Here is a 21,469-nt window from a genome sequence, read left to right on the forward strand (position 1 = left end):
CGATAAATTAAGTGGGTAGAATAACACAGTGACACACTCGGCGGGAAGGTGGCTGAAGTCTAACCACACTAGGACCGCACGAGCCGAACACACCCAAGAGCGCGCCTGGCGTGCGCGGGACTCATGTTGCCCAAGGCGCCTGAGCGGGAAGTACATTTTACAGTTGCTCATTAATGGGCTACCAGCGCTTGCAATGAGGATTTTGTCAAATATTCCTGTCATTTAATATCCTACTTAAAGATAATATAGGCTATAGAATATTATGCACAAACTAGCCTATTTCCTCGAACTTGTAGTAACCTACTAACCTATTGTTTCCCCTTTCCATTAATTCAGTCAGCGGTCAATCGTTTTTTCCTATACATATTGCGTTACCCTTTCTCGGAATCTTTTCCAGCTGTGTGTGTGTGTGTGTGTGTGTGTGTGTGTGTGTGTGTGTAAGTAACAGGCTGGTCTCTCACGCACCCATCAAGAGCAAGTGTAGCGATGTATAGAGACTTTGGTTGTAGCGTTTTATTATGCACTTCGCGGCTTCCGTAGACATTTGCCTCATCTCTATGTTTGTGCTCAACTGTATTCTGCGGCTGTGCTCTCCGCGGTCAGGAAAAACCGGTGTGCAGCTATTTGTGAGCTATGGAGCAGATAAATAATCTCCAGGTGGTTCCATGCACCGACTCCAATTATCTGAAACCCTTCAGAGTGCACTATAGCCAGGTGAGTCGGATTGCTCGCTCTCAGGTTATCATCTGGTTCAAATGCGGAAGCACCGTACATTTCAGTTGCCAGTAGCCCAACCCCCATTCATTTTGCCATTGCTGTCATTGTGCAGCATTGTGTTATATGCTTAATTTATAAACCTGTGCTTTTGTTAAAACAAGACATTGCGTGATGTACAATGGCGAAGATGATTAGCCTGTGCATGCTAGTCGGAGATTTGAACTGAAAGAACACAGCGGATAATATAACTAGCTTCAACAGGAGAAACCTCTGAGCTAGCTAGATAGCCTGTCATGAGCACATGCTTTACATTAGGTTACTCATTTACCTTCCCAGCAAGCTAACCAAAAATTGACAGCACACGGTTGGCAATATATTACATTATCTTTGTCAAAATCTTAACGATGGAGGGGATGTATTAGTCGTCTGGCATTTAAAGCCAGTACATTTGTATTAGTAAATTTGCTAAGGAAGATACAATGTGCAATGTGCCGAGAATGCAAAAGCATATTTTGTCCTCTACGTGGATTTTGTTTTCTCCTCTTCTCTCCTAAACTGATCCGACAGAGCAACGTTAGCTTCTTAATCATTTCCGTATGATGCCGAACGTTAGCTAGGCTACTCTAATGAGTGCAACGTTTGGTTTCCTTTAGTATTATGCACAAAGTCATATATCTTAATGGCATCGATTAGCATAACGCGAGATGTTTGTTTACACTGCAGCTGTAAGCGATATTTTGCCAAACGCGGTATTGAACGTAATGACATTTGTTAATGTGGGCATGGCATATCGATAAACCAGTCAGCGCTTTCCCGATTAGAAGTCTTCATTTCTTCAAGTAGTGTGCGAGTTGAACGAATGAAGGTTATTATGTTCGTGATGCGTAATAACGAAACTAATGTTAGTCAGCCTTACCAGTTAGCTTTTTTTCTGGGGCATGGAATAGTGTAGCGTAATGCACATTTCATCCCATGCTCAACTTGGGCTATTTCCTGTCATAGCGTCATTTCTATGTCTGTTCTCTTCCCCCATCGTATTCTTCCCAAAAGACATTCCAGGGCTTTGTTTTCACCCAACAACACCTGTAGTCATTTCCTTGCTGATTGTTCTCCTTCCATCTGTGCTTTTAAGTGCTTTGAGTTGTTTTGTAGTGCTTCCTATTATTTAGAACCGAGTCTCAAAGCCCTCTCCTCATTCCATTATACCCGGCACTGAGTCACCAGCATCCGCTGCCAGGCTGTGGCATGCGTGGAATTGATCGTACAGTCAGTTCTTCTGATGAGCATCATAACTGTCATCCGGTGCTGTTCATGGGGATTTTGTAGGGGTCAACATGATGAGGGATGATGCGTAGGTTGCATTGTAAGATGAACCAGCCTTTGACTTCCTCTTACGTAAAAGTCCGTACCCCAAGTAGGCTAATGGTCCATATTGGTGTCTGTTTTGACATGAATGAGGAATACGCCCTAAAGCAAAAAAAGCCATTTACCTGTACATGTTTTACTTTGAAGTTGGTATGGTGAGGTATGAGACTATAGCAGGAGTGTAGATGTACAGTTGGCTATAGTCCAGTGCAGGCTGTGCTGAACAAAAGTATGAACCCAGCGTTGAGCAATCCAAAACATCTGTCAGTCAGTGAAGTAGGAAATTATGGATTCCACGTGAAGTAGGTATGGCAAGAATAAGTAGGAATTTTGCCCAAAAATGTCAGAGAAAAAAAAAAGCTTTATCATCACATAAAAGACATAATCTTTTATTTAAGTTAATGAATTATGGAATTGTGAGTCAATCGCAACAAAAAGGTGGTGCTTAAAATTGTTTAAATACTTGGCTATTCTGATTTTTTTGGGAAAAGAAAGAAAGGATTCGCTAACATTATTGACATTAGGAAGAGCTACGCTATCTTGACATCAATGTGAAACTTCTAAATTTAGCAACCAACAATGCTAGCAGTGGTTGGACCGGTGGCATTGCCATTTCCCTGTTGCTTCACCAAAAAGGATTTCAACAGATGACACACACACACACACATGCAGTGTGGCTAAATAACGTTGTCTGGACCAGTGTCGAGGGCTGGCACTCAGAGAGGGGTCAGAGGTCATGGCGGTAACAGATGATGTGTTATTTCCAGGCAAGCATCCTTCACAGGGTCAAGCAAGCACTATAAGGGAGTCTGTATATGGAGCAAGGCGGCATGCCGTTAGGAAACACAACACTCTTAAAGATCCTCACAATATGCTTTTATGTTCATATTCATTTAGGCCTATTTAAGATGATCAAGGGACATTTGGCCATACATATTAGGGTGCCCGCAATTTGGAAACTTCCTCCTGGGTTTCCACGGGTCATGGAATTTCTAGAATATCATGGAATTTTAGAAAGTCTCTCGCCAGATGAATTTCATTCCGCCTAGCTCCACTCACATCCATCTGGGATTGCTTCCGTTGGAAGTGATTTCGGCACAAGATTTTATGGTAGAGCCCATCAGGACGCAGGGCGGGAGTTTCATACAGTAGATGTGACATAGCGGAGAAGTGACTGTGAGACTGTTTTGCGGCTCGCATCGAGGAAGCAAGCGTCATCAGCGTCACAGGCTGGCTTCGATGTGAGTGGTTGAAGTAGCACGTCAATAAAGATGAAAGTGGCTTATCCAATCCTATGCAAGGATTTTTGATAAGGCCCAGCCTTCTGAAACACCTCTCCAATGGAGCGATCCCAGATGGATGAGTGGAGCTAGGCAGAACGAAATTCATCTGGCGAGAGTCAGGTTAATTCCAGACATGGAAAGTCAGGAAATTTCATAATTTTTGGGGCAAAGTCATGGATTATTTGGGAATTTTGTCGTAGCAGTTTAAAATTTACTTACCAAAATACATTGATACAACATATATTTCCACACAGAATTGGTGTATATCTGCTTATTAGCTTTGCTTGTTTGAGTAGCCCAACTGTGTTTATTCAATGCTTATTTATTCCTCTCCCGCTATGCAAGTGCTCTGAAATCATTGGTCGATATATCATACTATTTATTACTATTTATTACCTATATAGTAAGTCATGGAAATTCAGATTTTTTTGTCAGGGAAAAATCATGGAATTTTACATTTGACTTGAATGGGAACCCTGTTCCTCCCTTCCTTTTTATATCAGAGTTAAGTAATGTAGAAGCCCATCTAGTGGTCAACCCCTTAATTATCCCAGAATCCCAGATACTTACAAATCCCTTTAAGATTAATGAAAAAAGAAAAAAAAACCTTCTGTTTCATATTATGTAATGGAGGCTGCTGTCCTTGTCATGCTCAACTATGGAGTGTGCCATGGGCTGCTGCTGCTACCGCTGTGTGTGTGTGTGTGTGGTGTGTGTGTGTGTGTTGTCCTCTAGTGAGATGGAGAGAGTGGCTGGTCCTCTGAATTCTCTAGGGGAGGATGATTTTTGCAGCCGCAGCAGCAGCGGCATGTAGCATCCGCATCACTGAGTCACTCAGCCACCCACTCGTCCCTGCTGGAGTCTCCAGGAGAGAGAGGCTTTGTTCGGCTGCCCACCCCGCTTCTTCGCCACCTGTGCCCCCCTCTGTGCACACACACACACACACACACACACACACACACACACACACACACACACACACACACACACACACACACATACACATGCACAGAGTCTGGGCCCTGTGAATCCCTACCTGGACACACAGCCTCTCTCTGTCCTTCTCTGACCTGTCTGTGTTATTCTCACTTCTTGCACGCTGGTAATCTGCTGTGTTGGCACCCGTGCCAAGCATCCACAGAGAGAGAGAAAGCGAGATGGGCAGAAGGGTTTTTACATTCCGTCGCAGTGGGAGGCACTGCCAAGCAGATGCTTTTGTTTCCAGGTGGTGTGTATTTGGACGTCAGTGATGCTGTTCGAGGTAAATAGGAACCTAATATGTGCTAGACTGTGCTATCCTTCTTCCTTCTTTTATTAATAAAAGTGTCTTGACTTGACTTGACTTTTATGATCCTGTTGGTACAGGAAGCATGACCTTGTGGTTAAGTCCACAATTCTGAGGAAAAGTTCATATTTAATCATTGGTGCCTTTGAACCAACATGTGTTGATGGAATTGCTTTATGGCTCAGTCCCAGCCACTATGGCTTGTTTTTCACTAATAGAGCAGAATTACTGTATGCCATGCCAACACCATTTTTGTTTACCCATAGAAGACAACTAGAGTAGAGGACTGTGAGGAGTAATCAGCTGAATATGACAAAATTGGTTTAGAATCACAGAAGGTAACATTAGCATTCTTAGAACATTTTTCAGGTAGCTTCCATGTGGAAAGGACACTAAAGGGCTTGTGTGTTTCTGTTTAAAATCTCCACGCCCCCCATTTGGTTCTCATTCTTGACGGTAGCTGCTGTCTGAAAGATGCCCCAGATTCAACTTGAGCGTTTTAAGATGTTTGAGCCCATTTCTTAAGCGGCCGTTTTACATCCTCAGTAAACTTGTAATTTTCATGTGTTGTATAATTTAGGCTTCATTCTCCTGCTGTGTTGTATTTCTTCCTTGTTGATGAGCAACAATTCATACACAGATATTTTTATTTATGCACACTAGCATAGACAGATGCTCATACAAATGCACACACTCTCTCTCTCACTCTCTCTCTCAATCACACACACACACACACACACACACATTCACACACACCTCACCACCATCTCTGTGGATTAGGCCCTATTTAATTAGCCCCTTCTCCTGATAATGAGATTCCACCCTGTTCCTGCCTCCCATAGTGACTCTCGTGCCGAGCAGCGCTCCAAGCGGCTGGAGTCCCGTGAGCCACGAGGCAGCTGAAGCAACGGCCTGAGAGAGGCAGAGGGAAAGGGAGAGAACTCCAGCTGCCCGAATGGCTACTGCTCTTAATAGCTTGTAGTGCAGACTACACGGCTTCAGTTGTTGTAGGATCGTATTCGCGATACTGCTCAAATTACACAACTTGGTGCCTTGTGATGGGGACTCTTTAACATTTGCTGTGTGTTCAAAACTATACAGCTGATCGGCACCATGGGTGAACCACACTTCGCCGTCTTTCACAAGGAGAAATCCCTGACAAATGCGTCTTAGCAAACGTACATATTTGTCACCAAAGAAGCGGTGGAAGTGGGATTGAGCGGGGCGGTCAGGGGGAGGGTTGGTCAGGCTGGACAATCAAAGGGGAGATGTGTTAGGCCGGGCTTTTGGGGTGGCCAGCGGGGGAGGTGATGTGGCAAGTGGAGAGAAGAGGGATGAGTTTGAGTGGGGGGGGGTTGTTTGTTTTTTTTGTTTTGTTTTGTTTCTTTTCTGGGGGGAGGGGTGGAGGATTAAAACGGGGGTCGGGGTCGGTTGGTTAGTAGGTTGGGGTTTTGGAGGGCGGACAACTGGCGCGCACCGGGGCGGTGAAGCACAGATGAGTCGACAATGGCGGAGGAGAGCCGAGGGGTGAGGAGGCCATGGGAAACGTGTGGCGGCCCTCTCACTCCCCCCTCAGCCTCAGGTCGCTGGGCATGCTGAATAGCCACAGGAAATGGGATTTGGGCAAGACAGATGTGTGTGTGTGTGTGTGTGTGGGGGGGGGGGTGATGAATGCATTAGATCCTTAATGAGGGACAACAAAGGTGTGTGAATCACCCCATGAACAGCTATCTCCACTCTGCCTCTAAAAACGAGGAGTGGAGGACAGCTGCGCGGAGAGGCCTTTTGATAAGATGACTCCTGATGGCTCGACATGACCAGAGCAGCAGCAGCATCACCCACAGTAGCTGGAAACCAAATAAGGAACAAATAAAGGCAATCTTCATTCTGATCCTAATCCTAGTCCTAGGCTGTCTCAAATCACATACTTCCGTCAGTACTTACTTTCTGCTAGTGTCCACTTTTCGATGGTTCGTATTGTCCCAATATCTGCGCTATATACTTAAACTAAGTATTTGAAGTGTGCAAGTAGGTGGTTTGAGACACAGCCCTAGACTAGTCCTACTCAAAAGTTCAAAACTTGGGCTTTTCACTGCCCTTTCCCCTCCATGTCTTCTCTGTTATCGACCATGTCACTCTGCAGGTCAATTTACTTCTCACAAGTCCCTTTAGATAGAAGCATCCATCATCAAATGACTGAATGTAAATGTAGGTTAAATGATAAAGGTCCATCTCAGCTCAACTCGGCCGGCCTGTCTTCTGACCACTTCACATCTGTGAAGTGAGTGAGCACTCACTAAGCGCTTTCAGACATACGTGTAAGACCGGAGGTTCTGCCGATGTTAAACGGTGGGGCCGTATATCTGAACGACATAACCGGTCATATGGAAGTCCGAATTCACCCGGTGTTTATACTACCCCCGACCTAGTATTTCCTCCGGACATTATGTAAATGTGCTGTGTCTGAACGAGGAGTAGAACATTCGGTTAAAATCACACCTAGTGAGAGGGCGTGTTGGTGACGTTTCTTTCATGTGTCCATGTGGTTAGATCTGACTTAAATGCCAGTGTTATGATGGAGTGGCATAGTGCTGTCCAGAAAATCTCCAACCTGGAAAGATGCAGACATCACGGAGCTACTGCATGAGGGCATACAACATTTTGATAGAACACCTGAAAGGGACGTTAGAGACACGTTAGGCTACAACTGCATGGCAAGGAGAAACGAATTCAGAAGACTGAATCATCATAAGCAGAAGGCGCTGAAAAGGCAGTAGCCTATAGCGACGTCGTTGACGACAATAACAGGAGTATTTAATAAATTGTTAGCCAACATGGTTTTCTGTTCATTGATAGCCTTCATGACCTGCTGAGCTCGCTGATATTTGCTGAGCATATATGCCTAGAGAAAATGAAAACGAAGAAACCCCAACTTTGTTCCAAGCTCCTTACGTAAATGCTACACATGGGGAGAGGATGCTTTTGGAAAAAATAAACCATGAAAAAACGAAAAACGAACAACTTCACTGTTATTAATGTTAGTATTTTGTTTGTTGCTTAAAAACGTTGTATGATCTTGAAGTCTTGAGTTAGCCTACTGAATTGGCTGGTAGCCTACCATAAAGTTTGTGCATGCTCTCTCTCTCCTACGCAAACCAGATTTGGGGTTCTATAGCCTAGCTAATTCTGGTACATAACGTTGAAAACAGATAAATGTGTTTATTTGAAGCACACATACAAATACTGTAGGCTAGGTCAATTTCAAGTGCCCACTTACGTGACTAGCCTACTTCAAGTATTAGCCTTTGCACAATAGATTTCTTCTTCTTTAGCCTACATAATGATAGGCTATATTTTGTAAACAAGAAGCAGCTGTGACAGGCAGCGGCCGCATATAATCTGCGTCATGTCTCAGCATCTTGTGAACTCTACAAGCCCCCACCCCTCACTCGACAACCACACGGAGATTCTGTAATGTGCGTGTATGTCGTTCACACATACGTCCGTGTAAGGTCAGTATTAGGTCCGCAGTTTAGCATCATATCTGAATCATCCGAAGGGTAGGACCTCCGTTTGACAAACCTCCTCATATACTCCGGAGGTTATATCTGAAAGCGCTTACTGCATTATAGATGAGTGCTGTCTGAACGAGCATCATGCTATTGGTCAGGGCTGCCTGATGGACAGGTAGTAAGTGTGGTCAGCGTTACCCTTTGACCTTTCCTGGTGTTGGGCTGTCTGCCCCCTGACAACTGATATTGGAGACCTTCTAATTTTGTCCTTGTGAGTGAGTGCAGTGGAGTGGCTCATGGGTTACGGAGAGTAAACGTCCTTTTTCTTCTTCTGTGGGTGGGTGGATGGCATGCTGTTATGTCTAGAGGAAGGTGCTAGCATCAAGATCAGGGGGTTGGGGGGGGGGGGCGCTGTGGCGCAACTGGCTACAGCACCCATAACACTTTCGGGTCCAAGCTTTAAGTGCCCACAGGGGGACCCGGATTGGAGTCCGCCCCTGGGTCATCTCCCGATCCCACCCCATCTCTCTCTTCCACTCACTTCCTGTCAGTCTCTTTACTGTCCTATCATAATACAAAGACAAAAAGCCCCAAAAATATACTAAAAAGGAAAGATCATGGGCTTGCATTCTAGGGAGAACACTCCGAAGACTGACAAGAATGTATATCTGTGCTGAAAGTCACTTTGGATAGTAGCACCACACAGTCTGCTAAATGAATAAGTGAAATGTATTTAGATCTGTGTTTGTCAGTGATTTGAGCCTAACAAAGATCCATTGGGTTGAGTTTTCAGAGAGAAAGTAAACACAGAGAACTTTCTCACAGACCTGAGCATAGGGTGTGCTTTTTAAAAAAGTGTGTGTGTGTGTAACACTGGTACACCTTACTGTTATCCTCACACTGGCAAAGATGCAGAGGATGAGATAAAGCTCTTTGGAAAATGGCCTTGCCCTGTTTGCACGTGACCCTTTCTTTTCCTTTGCTCCCTCTTACACAAGTGGGGACATTGGTCTCCAGCGATGGCGACAGGGGACCCAAAGAATGACTTTCCCACTATAGAGTGGTGCCATGACTTTATTCACGTTGGGTGGCGGGTTGGGAAAGGCACAGTTTAGCTTGGTGGCCATTGAGGGCCATTGTATTTCTGTTCCTGTGTATCATTTCCCTGCTAGATTGTGGATTGTTTCAAAGGAAACAATGTAATGTGTGTGTGTGTGTGTGTGTGGGGGGGGGTGCCTTAAAAAGCACTCGTAAATCACTCTCTCAGTCATAAATTACTAGCCTAAATGTACAGTGTGCCGTCCTTCACTTGTAAAGGAACAGACTCGCCATTTCTGATTCGCAGTTTTGCTGTTCAGGTGTCACGTTGCACCAAGAAAGAAAGGGGGGTGGGGAAAAATGAAACAAAGACTCACAAAGTTTGAATGCTAAAAATAGAACAGCTTTGTTATTGGCAGCGGTTGGCAGAGACCCCCACCTCCTCTGCCTCTTGCTTGGATACATGATGCCGCCCTGGAGACATGGGAAATTGACAAGTTTGAGCTGGGCCATCCATCAGCCTAGCCAGCTGTGTAAGGGGCCCGGGCTGCAGGCTCAGGGGACCTGACTGTGGGGCCACGTGTGGCCCAGTGGACGGCGACTCTCCCAGCAGCAGCTCCATGGGGCAGCAGCAGTGTGTGTAGCCCAAGCCCCAGGGGCAGTTGTGTTCTGCTCGTCTGCAGATCACATTAGTTCCCCCACTAGAAGGGGGCAGTAGAGGGAGGATAAAAGAGATGGGTGGGTTGTGACTGGGGGTAACTTGGGGAAGGTAGACCACCCCACTCCTGTGAAGTAGAGGTTAAGAGGAGTGTGTGGGTATGTGTTAGGTGGGATTGGAGGGTTGAGAAGAGGGGGTAGAGGGAGAATGGGGGGGGGGGGGTGTTGTGACTGGGGGTAACTTTGGGAAGGTAGCTCACCCCATGCCTGAGTAGATGGAGGAGTGTGTGTTTCTCTCTCTTTCTTTCTCTCTCTGTCTCTCTCTCTCTCTCCTTCTCTCTCTCTCTCTCTCTCTCTCTCTCTCTCTCTGTGTTTATGTATGTGTGTTGGATTGGGGGGGGGTTGTTATCCTAGTAGGGGGTGGGAGTTTGCAAAGACAGCAGATGGAGACAAAGAGGTTGAACTCCTTCTATCCTTTCCATCCCTCTCTCTCTCTCTCTCTCTCTCTCTCCTCTCTCTCTCTCTCTCTCTCTCTCTCTCTCTCTCTCTCTCTCTCTCTCTCTCTCTCTCTCTCTCTCACCCCCTGTCCTGCCCAGTGGGGTACCAGATCAGAACACTGAAAGGCCTGCGATGGCTTTTCAAGCAGAATGAGCCTGCATCTCTTCTTAGGATTTCTCCTTAAGTCTGTCAGTGTCTCTCACTCAAACCCATCCATCATAGCTTAGACTCTAATGGTTGGTCTCTCCTTAATTAGCCTTGTTTTGTCCTCCTACTCGGGCCTGTTACAAAGCCTTTGCTAGTCTGTTGATTCTCTGAAAGGTAGGCCTAACTCAGAAATGTGCTTGTTTTTTATGGGCACATTTGGATACTAAAGCAAAGTGTTTCTTATTAGTGCTCTCTATGTCTGCAACATGAATGTACTTTGTAGCTGAGCTCCTTCTTACCGGCCTTTTCTGAGTGATTTGTTACTGACTGTTAGTACAATAACCTCTTTAAGAGTCAGTACTTAACGTGTTGTACTTGTGTATGTTTTGGTTTTTCTTCAGTGTTGACTGATTGATGTTTTCTTTCATGCAGCGAGACATTTGCATGCTCTCATTTGTATTGTCATGACAACCTCCAGTGTTTCCCTATGCACACACACAGGTATATCCACCATCTCTCTTGCTCGCTCTCTCTCTCTCTCTTTCTCTCTCACACACACACAGACACACACACACACACACACACACACACACACACACACACACACACACACACACACACAGTCGCCATGAATAGAGATGAATAAAATCATTGCCTAGTAGGAAAGGCGCAGTGCCGAACGATCTAAATCCCTGCAAGTCCAGGAGCACATGGTGGGAATTAAGAGGTCCGGCCTCAATTGTCAACGTCCAAACAACAACGGCAAATTGAATTCTCAGCAGCTGCCGGGGTCACTGCATTATAAACTCCGGGGACACCGGTAATTAGACTTAAAGCACCCCCGAAAGAACACGGGACTCCCTAGTGCTCCCTCTCCAATGACCCCCCCCCCCCCCCCCACACACACACACACACAACACCCACCCCCCATTCTCATTCACTATCCTGGGCCTTTGTGCCACGCTGAGGGGCCAGGGGACCACATTAGTTTTGAAGGTCTTGTGTTTGAAGGTCTTGTACTTTGTGTGCCCTGTAATCTGTATTGTAATCCATGTATCAGAGTCCCCTCAGGGCTTTCGTTTTACTAATCTCCTGACCCACTGAGTAGCTCTGATAATGGGACAGGGGGACGGGATAGGATGGGACGGGACGGGGGGGGGGGGTCCTTACCATCTGGGAGCAACCAGGGGTGTATTTCAAGTAGGTTTAGTGACAAACCTGGGTAAGTTAAACCAGAGACTTTCTAATGAGCACTCAAAAAATCCTCCATAGAAATGCATGGGGCTAGTTTGTCACGCCAATATGGCCGTTGTCTACACATATCCCACCCCTTCCTCGGCAAAACGTCGACATGTGAATACATTGAGCCAATCATGTGGTGTGATGTGAATACATTGAGCCAATCATATGGTGTGTTGTGAAGACATCGTGCCAATTATGTGTTGTGATCTCGCTGCTGGAGCAAGATTGGTGTCGTGAAGCCTTGCGCACGCGCAGTTCGACCCAAAGACTGTGCCCGATGAGTGCCCATAAAATGTTGGTATATGGCCGCCGAGTGGAGGGACTTGCCTAAAAGGACTTTGGTTAAACCCAAGGCAGAGGTAAATATCGTAATAGAAGAGCCCTATATGGCTTTTACCTATAAAAAAACAAAGCCAAAGAGCTCTTTTAGGAGGTTTACCAGTTACTGTGAGACAACTTACCCAGGTTTGTCACTACACAACACATACTGGAAATACCACTTAGTGGCCTGATAAAAGGGGCAATAACAACAGCAACAGCATGGATGTAGGCACTCTCTCAGCTCCTTTAATGGCTGAGGCTGAGCTTCACTCCGTGCATAGGTGTGACTCCGCTCCTTGGGTGAGTCATAGCTCGCTTCAGTGGGGAGTTAGGTGACAGAGTGATGGTGGAGGATCCCGTGTCTGAGATGAAGGCATATATGAGTCGTTTCACTGAAGCAGAGTCGGCTTCGGAGGTTGAAAGCCTTGGGCGTTGTGTGGTTTGTCACGCCGTATTCTTGCCTGTCAGCATCCGGCTTTTATTCGAGACCCTATAGTGTAGTCATTGATTGGCGCTTCTTTTTTTGCTGCAAGTTAGCTGGAACTATTTCACTGAGGTGTGGGGAATCCGTCATTCCCTGAAACGCGGTGTCTGCTGAGCCCGGGGCTTTGATCCACACTCATGTGTCCTTGAGCGTTGCCCAAGCGGAGCAAAGCACACAAGTGGAGCTTTTCTTCTCCAGTTACTTCTCCAAACTTCCTAAAAAGGGCCAAGATGGAAGCGAAAGCGCTTTCGATGTGGACACTCCAAAGAAGCCTGTGCTTGTCCAGGCTGGTCCTTTGTACTGAGGTAGGAGGACAAGACTTCCGTGAAATCGCCCTCTTTTTACTTTTTTAATTCCCCAACTTAAGCCCTTTGAAACGTTTTGAAAAATACTAACAGTAATAAAGAAAGTTATTTATTATTGTAGTGACTTGGTCAATGTACATTTTGCATAGTAATAATTTAAAGATTAAAGTTTGTTTTGTGGTCTCTGATGAAATGCAGCACCATAAATGGCAAAATATCACAACACTCACAGTACTGAATGTTAATCTATTTTATTTTCCAGCTTCACACAGAGACTCATGTTTGCAGTCGTGTGATTTGGTTCTGTATGTATCCCAGAAATCCGATCGATTGCTTGCTCTTTTCACCTTTCTCTTTGCATTGCAATTTTCTGAAACGTTTATGATTGCATTTTCTTTAATAAAACAATTGATTACTGATAAAGGCCATGTAAAGGTCTGATAATGGCGTTTTGGAGACCGATCGATGCAGAATTACTCAAGAGAGACTGCTTTTAATTCACGAAGGAATTGGTCTTTGTTTCCCTCTACTGTTCTCCTCTCTCAGGGGGTCTGCCATCACGTTCAGTCTTTTCACTTCCCACAACATCTCCTCTGACGGTGGCCGCGTGTGTCACCTTACTGCAAGTTTTCGTCAGCCTCTCCCTGGGTGGTTCTGGGAAAGAACGCACAATTTGCGCTGCGCTGGCTCTTTCAGATTATCTTGTCTCTCCCTAATCTGATTCAGTCAGGGTCTCTACAAAACATATCTCAGGCCTGGACTCAGAGTGGCCGACTTGTGTATTAACAACAACCCCCCCTTGGTACTTGTTTGTTCATTGTGGGGATTGAATGTCAAAGCAAAACACTTTGCATGTATTGTAGTAGTTGAGATTTTATGAACCCTGCGATCGACTTCCATGCAGACTGACTTCCATGCAGACTGTCTTCTCTGAAAGTGTCTGTGTAAGTTATGAGTGTGGGCCCTTATGAATAAACATGTCCACCACCACCTCCACAACTATGCTCTCAAGTACATGCTTGTTAAGGCATGGCGACTTGTTATCCACTTTTCGCTGATCCCCTTTAGAGAATGATTTTTTTTTTAACACCTACACAAATATGCTCCTATGACTATGAAGTGATGATATGGGCACATTCCAGTGTGTGCCCCAGAAGGTGATATTTTCATCACCTTTGCTACCCTTTGCTCATACTCATAAAAAAGGCATTCAGAGCATTTTTGACGATGGTGGATGTTACTGTGCAATGTTTATAACAATACCGGTGCTTTTAAATGGTTCCTTGAGTGTTGATGAGTGTACATATTGTGAATGTGGATAATAGTGTGATTTTTGAATGTTAAAAGTTGCAATTGGTGAATAAATTCTTTTGAGAGGTGGATAAACTCCTATTTCTGAAATTTCAGAGGTAGATGAAGGGCGTTTACTTGCCTTTAGCCTCCACTACAACCCTGCTCATACCAGACTTCAAACTTCCTGTAGGGCTAATGCATGCTGTACACTGCACTGCTTGCCTGGATCGAGGCCATTTGGTTTTAACACAGTATTACACAGTCGGGGTGAGCGGGGTGATATTTAAGCTAAGAAACATTTTAATACAGCACAAGCCTCTCTCATATTCACACACACAAACACACACACACACACACAGAGAAACACACAGTGTTGCCAAGGCAGTGTGTTTTGTTCATATTATGTGTATTGCTGGATAGTACACAGTACACCTTGTAAAGTAAAGTACACAGTACACCTTATAAAGTAATGCAGATTTTTGCTGATCACTTGCACATAGCGTTAGAAGGAAATTTAACTTGCACCCTGAGCACTCAACACAAGAAAGGAACTCCTATTTCTACCTCCCCCGTTCCCTCCAAAACCCTCACCCTCCCTCCAAAACGGCCTCACTTTCGAGCCAAAGCGATCCGGGCCATTAGTCCAGGTGGCGGCGTGGCCTACAGCAAACATGACCCTGCTGGCCCCGTGCCGACCACGCTTGACCTGCCACCCACCGCTGCCTGCGAGAGTGATATGGCCCGTTATGCGTGGACACTTCCATCCGCGCTCGTTTTAGCACTTGCGCCTCCCAGTTAATCATGCGCTTTTGCCATTAGCTCGAGCCCTGTTTCTCATTAACCGATCCAGCTAGCGGCCCAGGCCTGTTCAGGTGATGCCAGGCTCGACGGAGCATGAGGATAAGATGCATTTTTCGAATGCCAGCTGCGAGATTTGAAGATGTTTTCTGGGAAGGGTTACGACCAGCACAGCCATCCGTGTCTGTTGCCTAAGTGCCAGACACCTAGTTTAGCATTAGAGTAAGTGTCAGTTTTAAGGTGAATCTTAATTTGTAATGATGACTTTTGGTAGTGTTTACACTAGACATGCTAGATGTGAAATAATGTGGCATGGATGCACCTCTTAGTCAGGAAAGTGCTTGTGTGGTATTGTGCTGGCTGCTTTGGGGTAAAGACAGGATTATTATTTCTGCATTTCTGCTTTTTCATAACGCCTCAGAAATAACTGAGGCCCCATCTGAACAAACAGAGTATTTGCAAAGGTTTTGTTGTGTTTTGCCATTGTGTCTTAGTTTAGCATGCATTAAAGGAACCGTATGTAAGAAATGTAATTCAATTAATCATAAAATGGCCCTGATTTGTCACTAGACATTAGGAAATCATGCTAATTTCAAATATTTATATCACTGACAGTAGTCCGGCCAGGATATCGTCATTTAAAAAAGTGAAGTTGCAGCCCTCAACTGATGTTGATGTTTACATATTTGTGTTTTAGCTTGATCCGCCACCCTCCACCTATCTAGTTATCACAAAGTCAGTAGTGTTTCGGCATATGGGTTGCCAGCTCTGCTCTAGTTACCACATGCGGTGTACACCGCTCTACAGTATTTTGAAAGTGATTGTAGTACCAGTTTGGGCCAAAATCCTACATACGGTTCCTTTAAATCAGCGTTTCTCAAACTATGGGCCGCGGACCTAGCCTGGCGGGCCATCCTATATCATTGACATGTATAGTCTGGCATCGAATCATTCACCTCGCTTAATCCAAGGGGCGGGCAGAGAATTGTCTTTCAAACTGCCTAGGCATGCAATAGGCCAGCGCTACGACCATATCCGTATCCGGTCGGCAAAACGGCAAATACATCCTTCTTCGAAAGGAATGACTTAAGTGCATTGTGTTGATCTACTTTCAAAGAAAAGCACAAGTCCAACTCCTCCAAAGTTGACGCCAACGCCGATTCAAACAACCGCTCTTCTTTTGCCATAGCCACCTTCCTTGTTGTTCACCGTCGCAGGATGTCGTTATCCTGTTAAGCCCGCCTTAAGACTCTCTAACGAAATAGAGCGCTGTGATTGGCCGTCATCCACGGTGTTAAGCCAATAGAAATTCCTATGGTTCGATACTAGACGTACAAGCTGAGCAAATTAATTTGCCGCCGCTAGGGTGCGTCTAGATTTCTAGGCTACCGCGGACCGGCACCGGTCCGCAACGTGGAGACTGCTGGTCCGCGGAGCCGTGGAGTGAAATTAGGCCCGGTGCTTCGTGTGATAATTTGCTGCGCAATTGATCAAGGAACCGCGGACCGACAGAAAAAGAAAACAAACTATTCTGCATTCAGGAGGAAATACTTCTAATTCGATGTCATTAGACATAGAGCCGTACAATTAAGTAGTGGTATGAGCCTTCATTCAATGCATGTGTGCGCGCGACAGAAACCGAAACTACCCGATAACGTTGGTAGCAAAGCTTCGCTTCAACCTGTCGGAATTGGCTGTTTATTTATTTAACGGCATTTAATAGAACTACGTGGATTCTTGCAATTTTCATATAAACAGAGCAGAGACTGTATAATACACTGTCTAGCATTGAGTAGGCCTCTGAGTATAGTCAAATTTGAATATAACGTGGCCAAAAGATATTGTAGCCTTATTAGTCTTCCTATTAAAGATCTCCAGAGATTTACGCTTATCTGCTCCGCCGTTTACCATTGAAGGTTCTAAAATTCTATGTTGAATTCAATGAACCCAGATATTCTTTATTTGCCTACCAGTGTATGACGCATTGAGGGAAACATTCCAAAACAATAGCACCCATATAGTTGCTGTTGTTTTTGTTTCCTGAATCCTTACATTCAGGCATTCAAATTAAATTTCTTTAAAAAGCATGTACATTTTTTCTCCATTTGCCTACCAGTGTATGATGCATTGCTTACATGAGGGAAACATTCCAAAACAATAGCACCCATATAGTTGCTGTTGTTTTGAGAAGTATTTATCATGCTAGCATCATGCAACCATGCAAAAGCAATTAACTTAACTATTATAATTATTATATCTTACATTAGTAAAGCAGTCCTCTGATGTGCATGTATTCACAAATGTTTTGTGAACAATGTTAGCACTTTAAACATTGACTGCTTTGAAGTGAAAGTGCATGTATAACAATATAGCATAATAATAATTGTGATAATGATAATCATCATGATCATTTGATGTATGTGAAAGTTTATTTATTTATTTATTTATTTATTTATTTATTTATTTATTTATTTATTTTAAATTAATTCTCTTGCGGGAAAAATGGATTTCTTTTGGATTTACAGTACCCTCCAGAATTAAGTATAAGTATATATACTCTTTTGATCCCGTGAGGGAAATTTGGTCTCTGCATTTATCCCAATCCGTGAATTAGTGAAACACACTCAGCACACAGTGTACACACAGTGAGGTGAAGCACACACTATTCCCAGCGCAGTGAGCTGCCTGCAACAACAGCGGCAGTGAGGGGTTAGGTGCCTTGCTCAAGGGCACTTCAGCCGTGCCTACTGGTCAGGGTTCGAACCAGCCACCCTCCGGTTACAAGTCCGAAGCACTAACCAGTAGGCCACGACTGCCCCATTATTGGCACCTCTGCTAAAGTTGACTAAAAAGAGGAATATGAAATCCTTTTTTTGGAAATTGATCTTAATGCCTTAAGTAAAAAATGAGGAAATATCCAACCAACTAGAGATTGGCATGATTTTATTGTTAAAATGCTCATTGAGTAGCCTGACGAGCCAGACCCACATTAAAATGTAGGGTCTGGGCACTCACCGTTCGCAGTGCTCAGTCCGAGGGGCGGGATAATCAGTTGTCTTTCAAATTCCCTCTGCACGCAATAGGACAGCGGCAGCGCTATGAGTCCCATGCGTTTCCCACCAGCGGAGCTAGTTGGCTAGTTCAAACGTTTGCCTACTTAATAAAAGCTTAACTCGTGTCACACTGTTCGCCAGCAGCAACATCCATCTTATTTGTTTTCAAGTAGCAGGGAATTCAAGCCAAACCGTTGCAACTCTGCCATCAATCATTATGTTAAGCCCACCTAACGACTCTATACACGATTTCATTGGCCTGATTAAGTTTCGATTTCTGGAGCTCACAAGCCAACGGAGAGTTGCTAGACTAGCCCTGGCAGCAAATGTAATTTGCGGCCGCTAGGAGCGCGTCTAGATTTCTAGGCTACTCATTGAGCTCAATGCAAATCAAACCAGCTAATAGGCTAACTGAAATAAAACCATGCCAATCTCTAGGTATGGTGAAGAGTATGTGATGATGTGGGGCTATTTTAATTCCAAGGCCAAGGGAACTTTATCAGGATGCATAGTATCCTGGATCCATGAAATAACTGGCCTTTACTGCCTGCCTCTATGGACATTTAACATAGGGGTGCCAATACTTATGACCCCTGTATTTTAAGGAAGAACATTTATTTATTTATGATACATTATTCATTCACAAAGAAAATTGGTGTCCTTATAGGTTGGATATTTCCTCATTTTTTTTACTTAAGGCATTAAGATCAATTTTCAAAAGATGATTTTATATTCCTCTTTTTAGTCAACTTTAGCAGAGGTGCCAATAATTCTGGAGGGTACTGTGTACTGAAGCCAGATAACCTTCTTGGTGTGTTCTGACTTGATCTGTGTTGCTTTGAGATGCCAAATTGTAAGGTCAGAAAGGCTTCTTTGCACTAAAAATGTCATAGGACTCCCTGGGTATTATAACTAAATTATACAGTAAAGATGTTTGTTGCTTTGGGCGTCTGAAAAAGCACTATTTGAATGCAATGTGTTGTTGTCACATGTGGGGCTCACCTCAGGCTTCTGTTTTCTCTTTTGTCCACAGAATGGAACAAAGAAGTACTGGGACTTCATGCGCACCCACGATAGGTATGTATGCCATGAGCTGTGATTCACAAAGCAGCGGTTGGCTTGTTTTTTTTTTTTTTTTTTTTACGGAAGCAATCATATTTGGAATTTGTGTGTAATTGGCATATTGATTTGTTTGTTTGGTTGTCTTTTTTTGAGCTAGCTGTGTGTGTGTGTGTGTGTGTGGGGGGGGGGGTCATTCTAATGGTTCCCAACACACACACACACACACACACACACACTACTCCTCTCCAATCACCCTCACCACTGGCATAAGGGTGTCCTTTGGTTTACACCCATTCAGGACACCGCCACTCGGCCTCCTCTTGTGGGTCAGTGCAGGCTGGTCAAAGGTCAAGCACCTCAAAGCCTAACTCCCTCTTGTCTTTGTCTCCTTTATCTCTGGTCGCTCCTAAGGCTCAAGAGGCCGCCCAGAAACATTAAAATGACCCCAAAACATCCACAAAACACCAAAACAGAAACCCTAAACGCAAGAGGGGGGGGGGGGGGGGGGGTGGATTCCATGCAATCTACATAAAGAGGTTTTCATAAACGGCTACCGTGGAGACGTTTTCAAGAACGACACTTCAGTTATACATCTGTGCATATTGGAAAAGCGTGGGAAAAATGTCCGACTTTACCGGCCTGGGGCGCGTTTCCCAAAACAATAGTTGCTAACTAAGTTAGCAACTTTGTTGGTTGCAATGCAATTTCCCATTGCCAATCAACTAAGTTGCTAACAGGTTAGCAACTATGGTTTTAGGAAACGCACCCCAGTCTGTGACAATTATGGGAAATTCAAGAAAGTCAACGATAGTCGCAGCGTTGTGGCAGGAATCGTTATGTGTGTTTGGGTGACGGATTTGAACCTTTTGCGATTCTTTTTTCATTGTTGACGCAATGCAGAAAGCTTTTTCATTTTTAATGTTTGTGCTCATAACAAACTCCCCATTCGTACTAGACTCCGCCTGTAGGTTTGATCTACTCCGTCTCGTTCTTGTGAGTGCAATTGACGAAAAAGCGGGAGGTCCGTTCCCAGCTTAACGCATCTCTGCCTCCAGGCTCATGATTGGGGACCGTTCTTTCTTCCGCCACCTCAGGGAACAACAGGCGGAGGAGAGGAGAGGGGAGGGGAGGGGAGGGGATTGTTCTATCCTCACATCATCCACTTCTTTTTTTATTCTTGTGAAGTACATCCTTCCTACCTCCAAATTCCACTGTAACTCGTAAACACCCCCCCCCCCCCCACACACACACACACACACTGATGTTCACAGAGAAAGAGAGAGAGAGAGAGACACACTCGTTACGTATAATCAATTGTTGCTGTGTCACAACAATGGCTGGCTGTAGTGGAAGAGTGTAAAAACGCTGGAGCATCAGGTGGCAGTGGAGCTGGAATGTGTCACCTCAGTGCCAACACCGGAAGCCACTCACCCTGCAGCAGAGCTTAATTCCTGTAAACCACACAGACACACACACACACACACACACATACACATCAAACATGGAGAGATCACACTGAGTTATAAACCATGACCACACATCACACACACACACACTTACACAGAAACACACATGTAGGCCCACAAGACAAGCACCGTAGACCACAACCACACACACACACACACACACACACACACACACACACACACACACATCCATAAACAGGACAATGAGCGAGAGCGAGTGAGGGAGAGAAAGAGACAGACAGATTGGTCCAAATCTTTTTATTTTCATTCTCAACTGTTTCGGGGATTTGGGGTTGTTTTAGTTTTTTCTTCCCGTCATCCTTGCAAGGTTAAGGAGTGCTGTGGGTGGGAAGAGGTAATCATTAGAAACTAAGAGTTATGGGGCTCTTCCTCTGAGGATATGGCACACTGAAATGGCCTTTTGTTCTCCAAAATCATATCTGAAGCCTGCCACTGTGAGAAAAAAGGGCCAGGGACATTTGTATGGGAAACATGCTCAAGAGGAGGAGAGAGAGTAAGAAAGAGAGTAAGAAAGAAAGAAAGAAAGGAGAGAAAAATTGAGAGAAACCATGACATATTTTCAAATAAAAAGGGGTAGCAAAGAGTGATAGTGTGTCTTTGTTGGTGACAAATGTGGATGTTTTCATTTCTTGACCATCCTGTACGTGACCAGGTCTGTTTACGTGTATGTCAAATCACTTTTGCTTTCAAGGACCAGCCCATATGTGTGTGTGTGTGTGTGTGTGTGTGTGTGTGTGTGTGTGTGTGTGTTTCACTATTTGTTCTCTTTGTTGACGGAGTGTGTTTGTTTGTGTGCTGCTGTTTTGATTGTGTATGGGAGAGTGTCCTTCTGACCATGGTGCTGGAGAAGAAAGGGGGGAGTGTGTGTGTGTGTGTGTGTGTGTGTGTGTGTGTGTGTGTGTGTGTGTGTGTGTGTGTGTGT

General features: G+C 44.7%; 1 protein-coding gene across 1 annotated transcript in view; it reads left to right on the forward strand.

The window, feature by feature from the left end:
• Nucleotides 1–522: 522 nt before the first annotated feature.
• nudt14 (nudix (nucleoside diphosphate linked moiety X)-type motif 14) overlaps nt 523–21,469 on the forward strand; it is a 41,714-nt gene continuing 20,767 nt past the window's right edge. The window contains exons 1-2 of the mRNA XM_076272079.1: nt 523–714; nt 19,032–19,075. Of these exons, the coding sequence (XP_076128194.1) occupies nt 634–714; nt 19,032–19,075 (125 nt within the window). The 5' untranslated portion in view covers nt 523–633. The remainder of the gene's footprint in view (nt 715–19,031; nt 19,076–21,469) is intronic.

This window comes from Alosa pseudoharengus, unplaced genomic scaffold (genome assembly GCF_046254945.1).
Source record: "Alosa pseudoharengus isolate Yale_2024_CS ecotype anadromous, Long Island Sound unplaced genomic scaffold, YU_APseudo_1.1 YU_APseudo_1.1_scf_7, whole genome shotgun sequence".
NCBI classification, from domain to species: Eukaryota; Metazoa; Chordata; class Actinopteri; order Clupeiformes; family Clupeidae; genus Alosa; species Alosa pseudoharengus.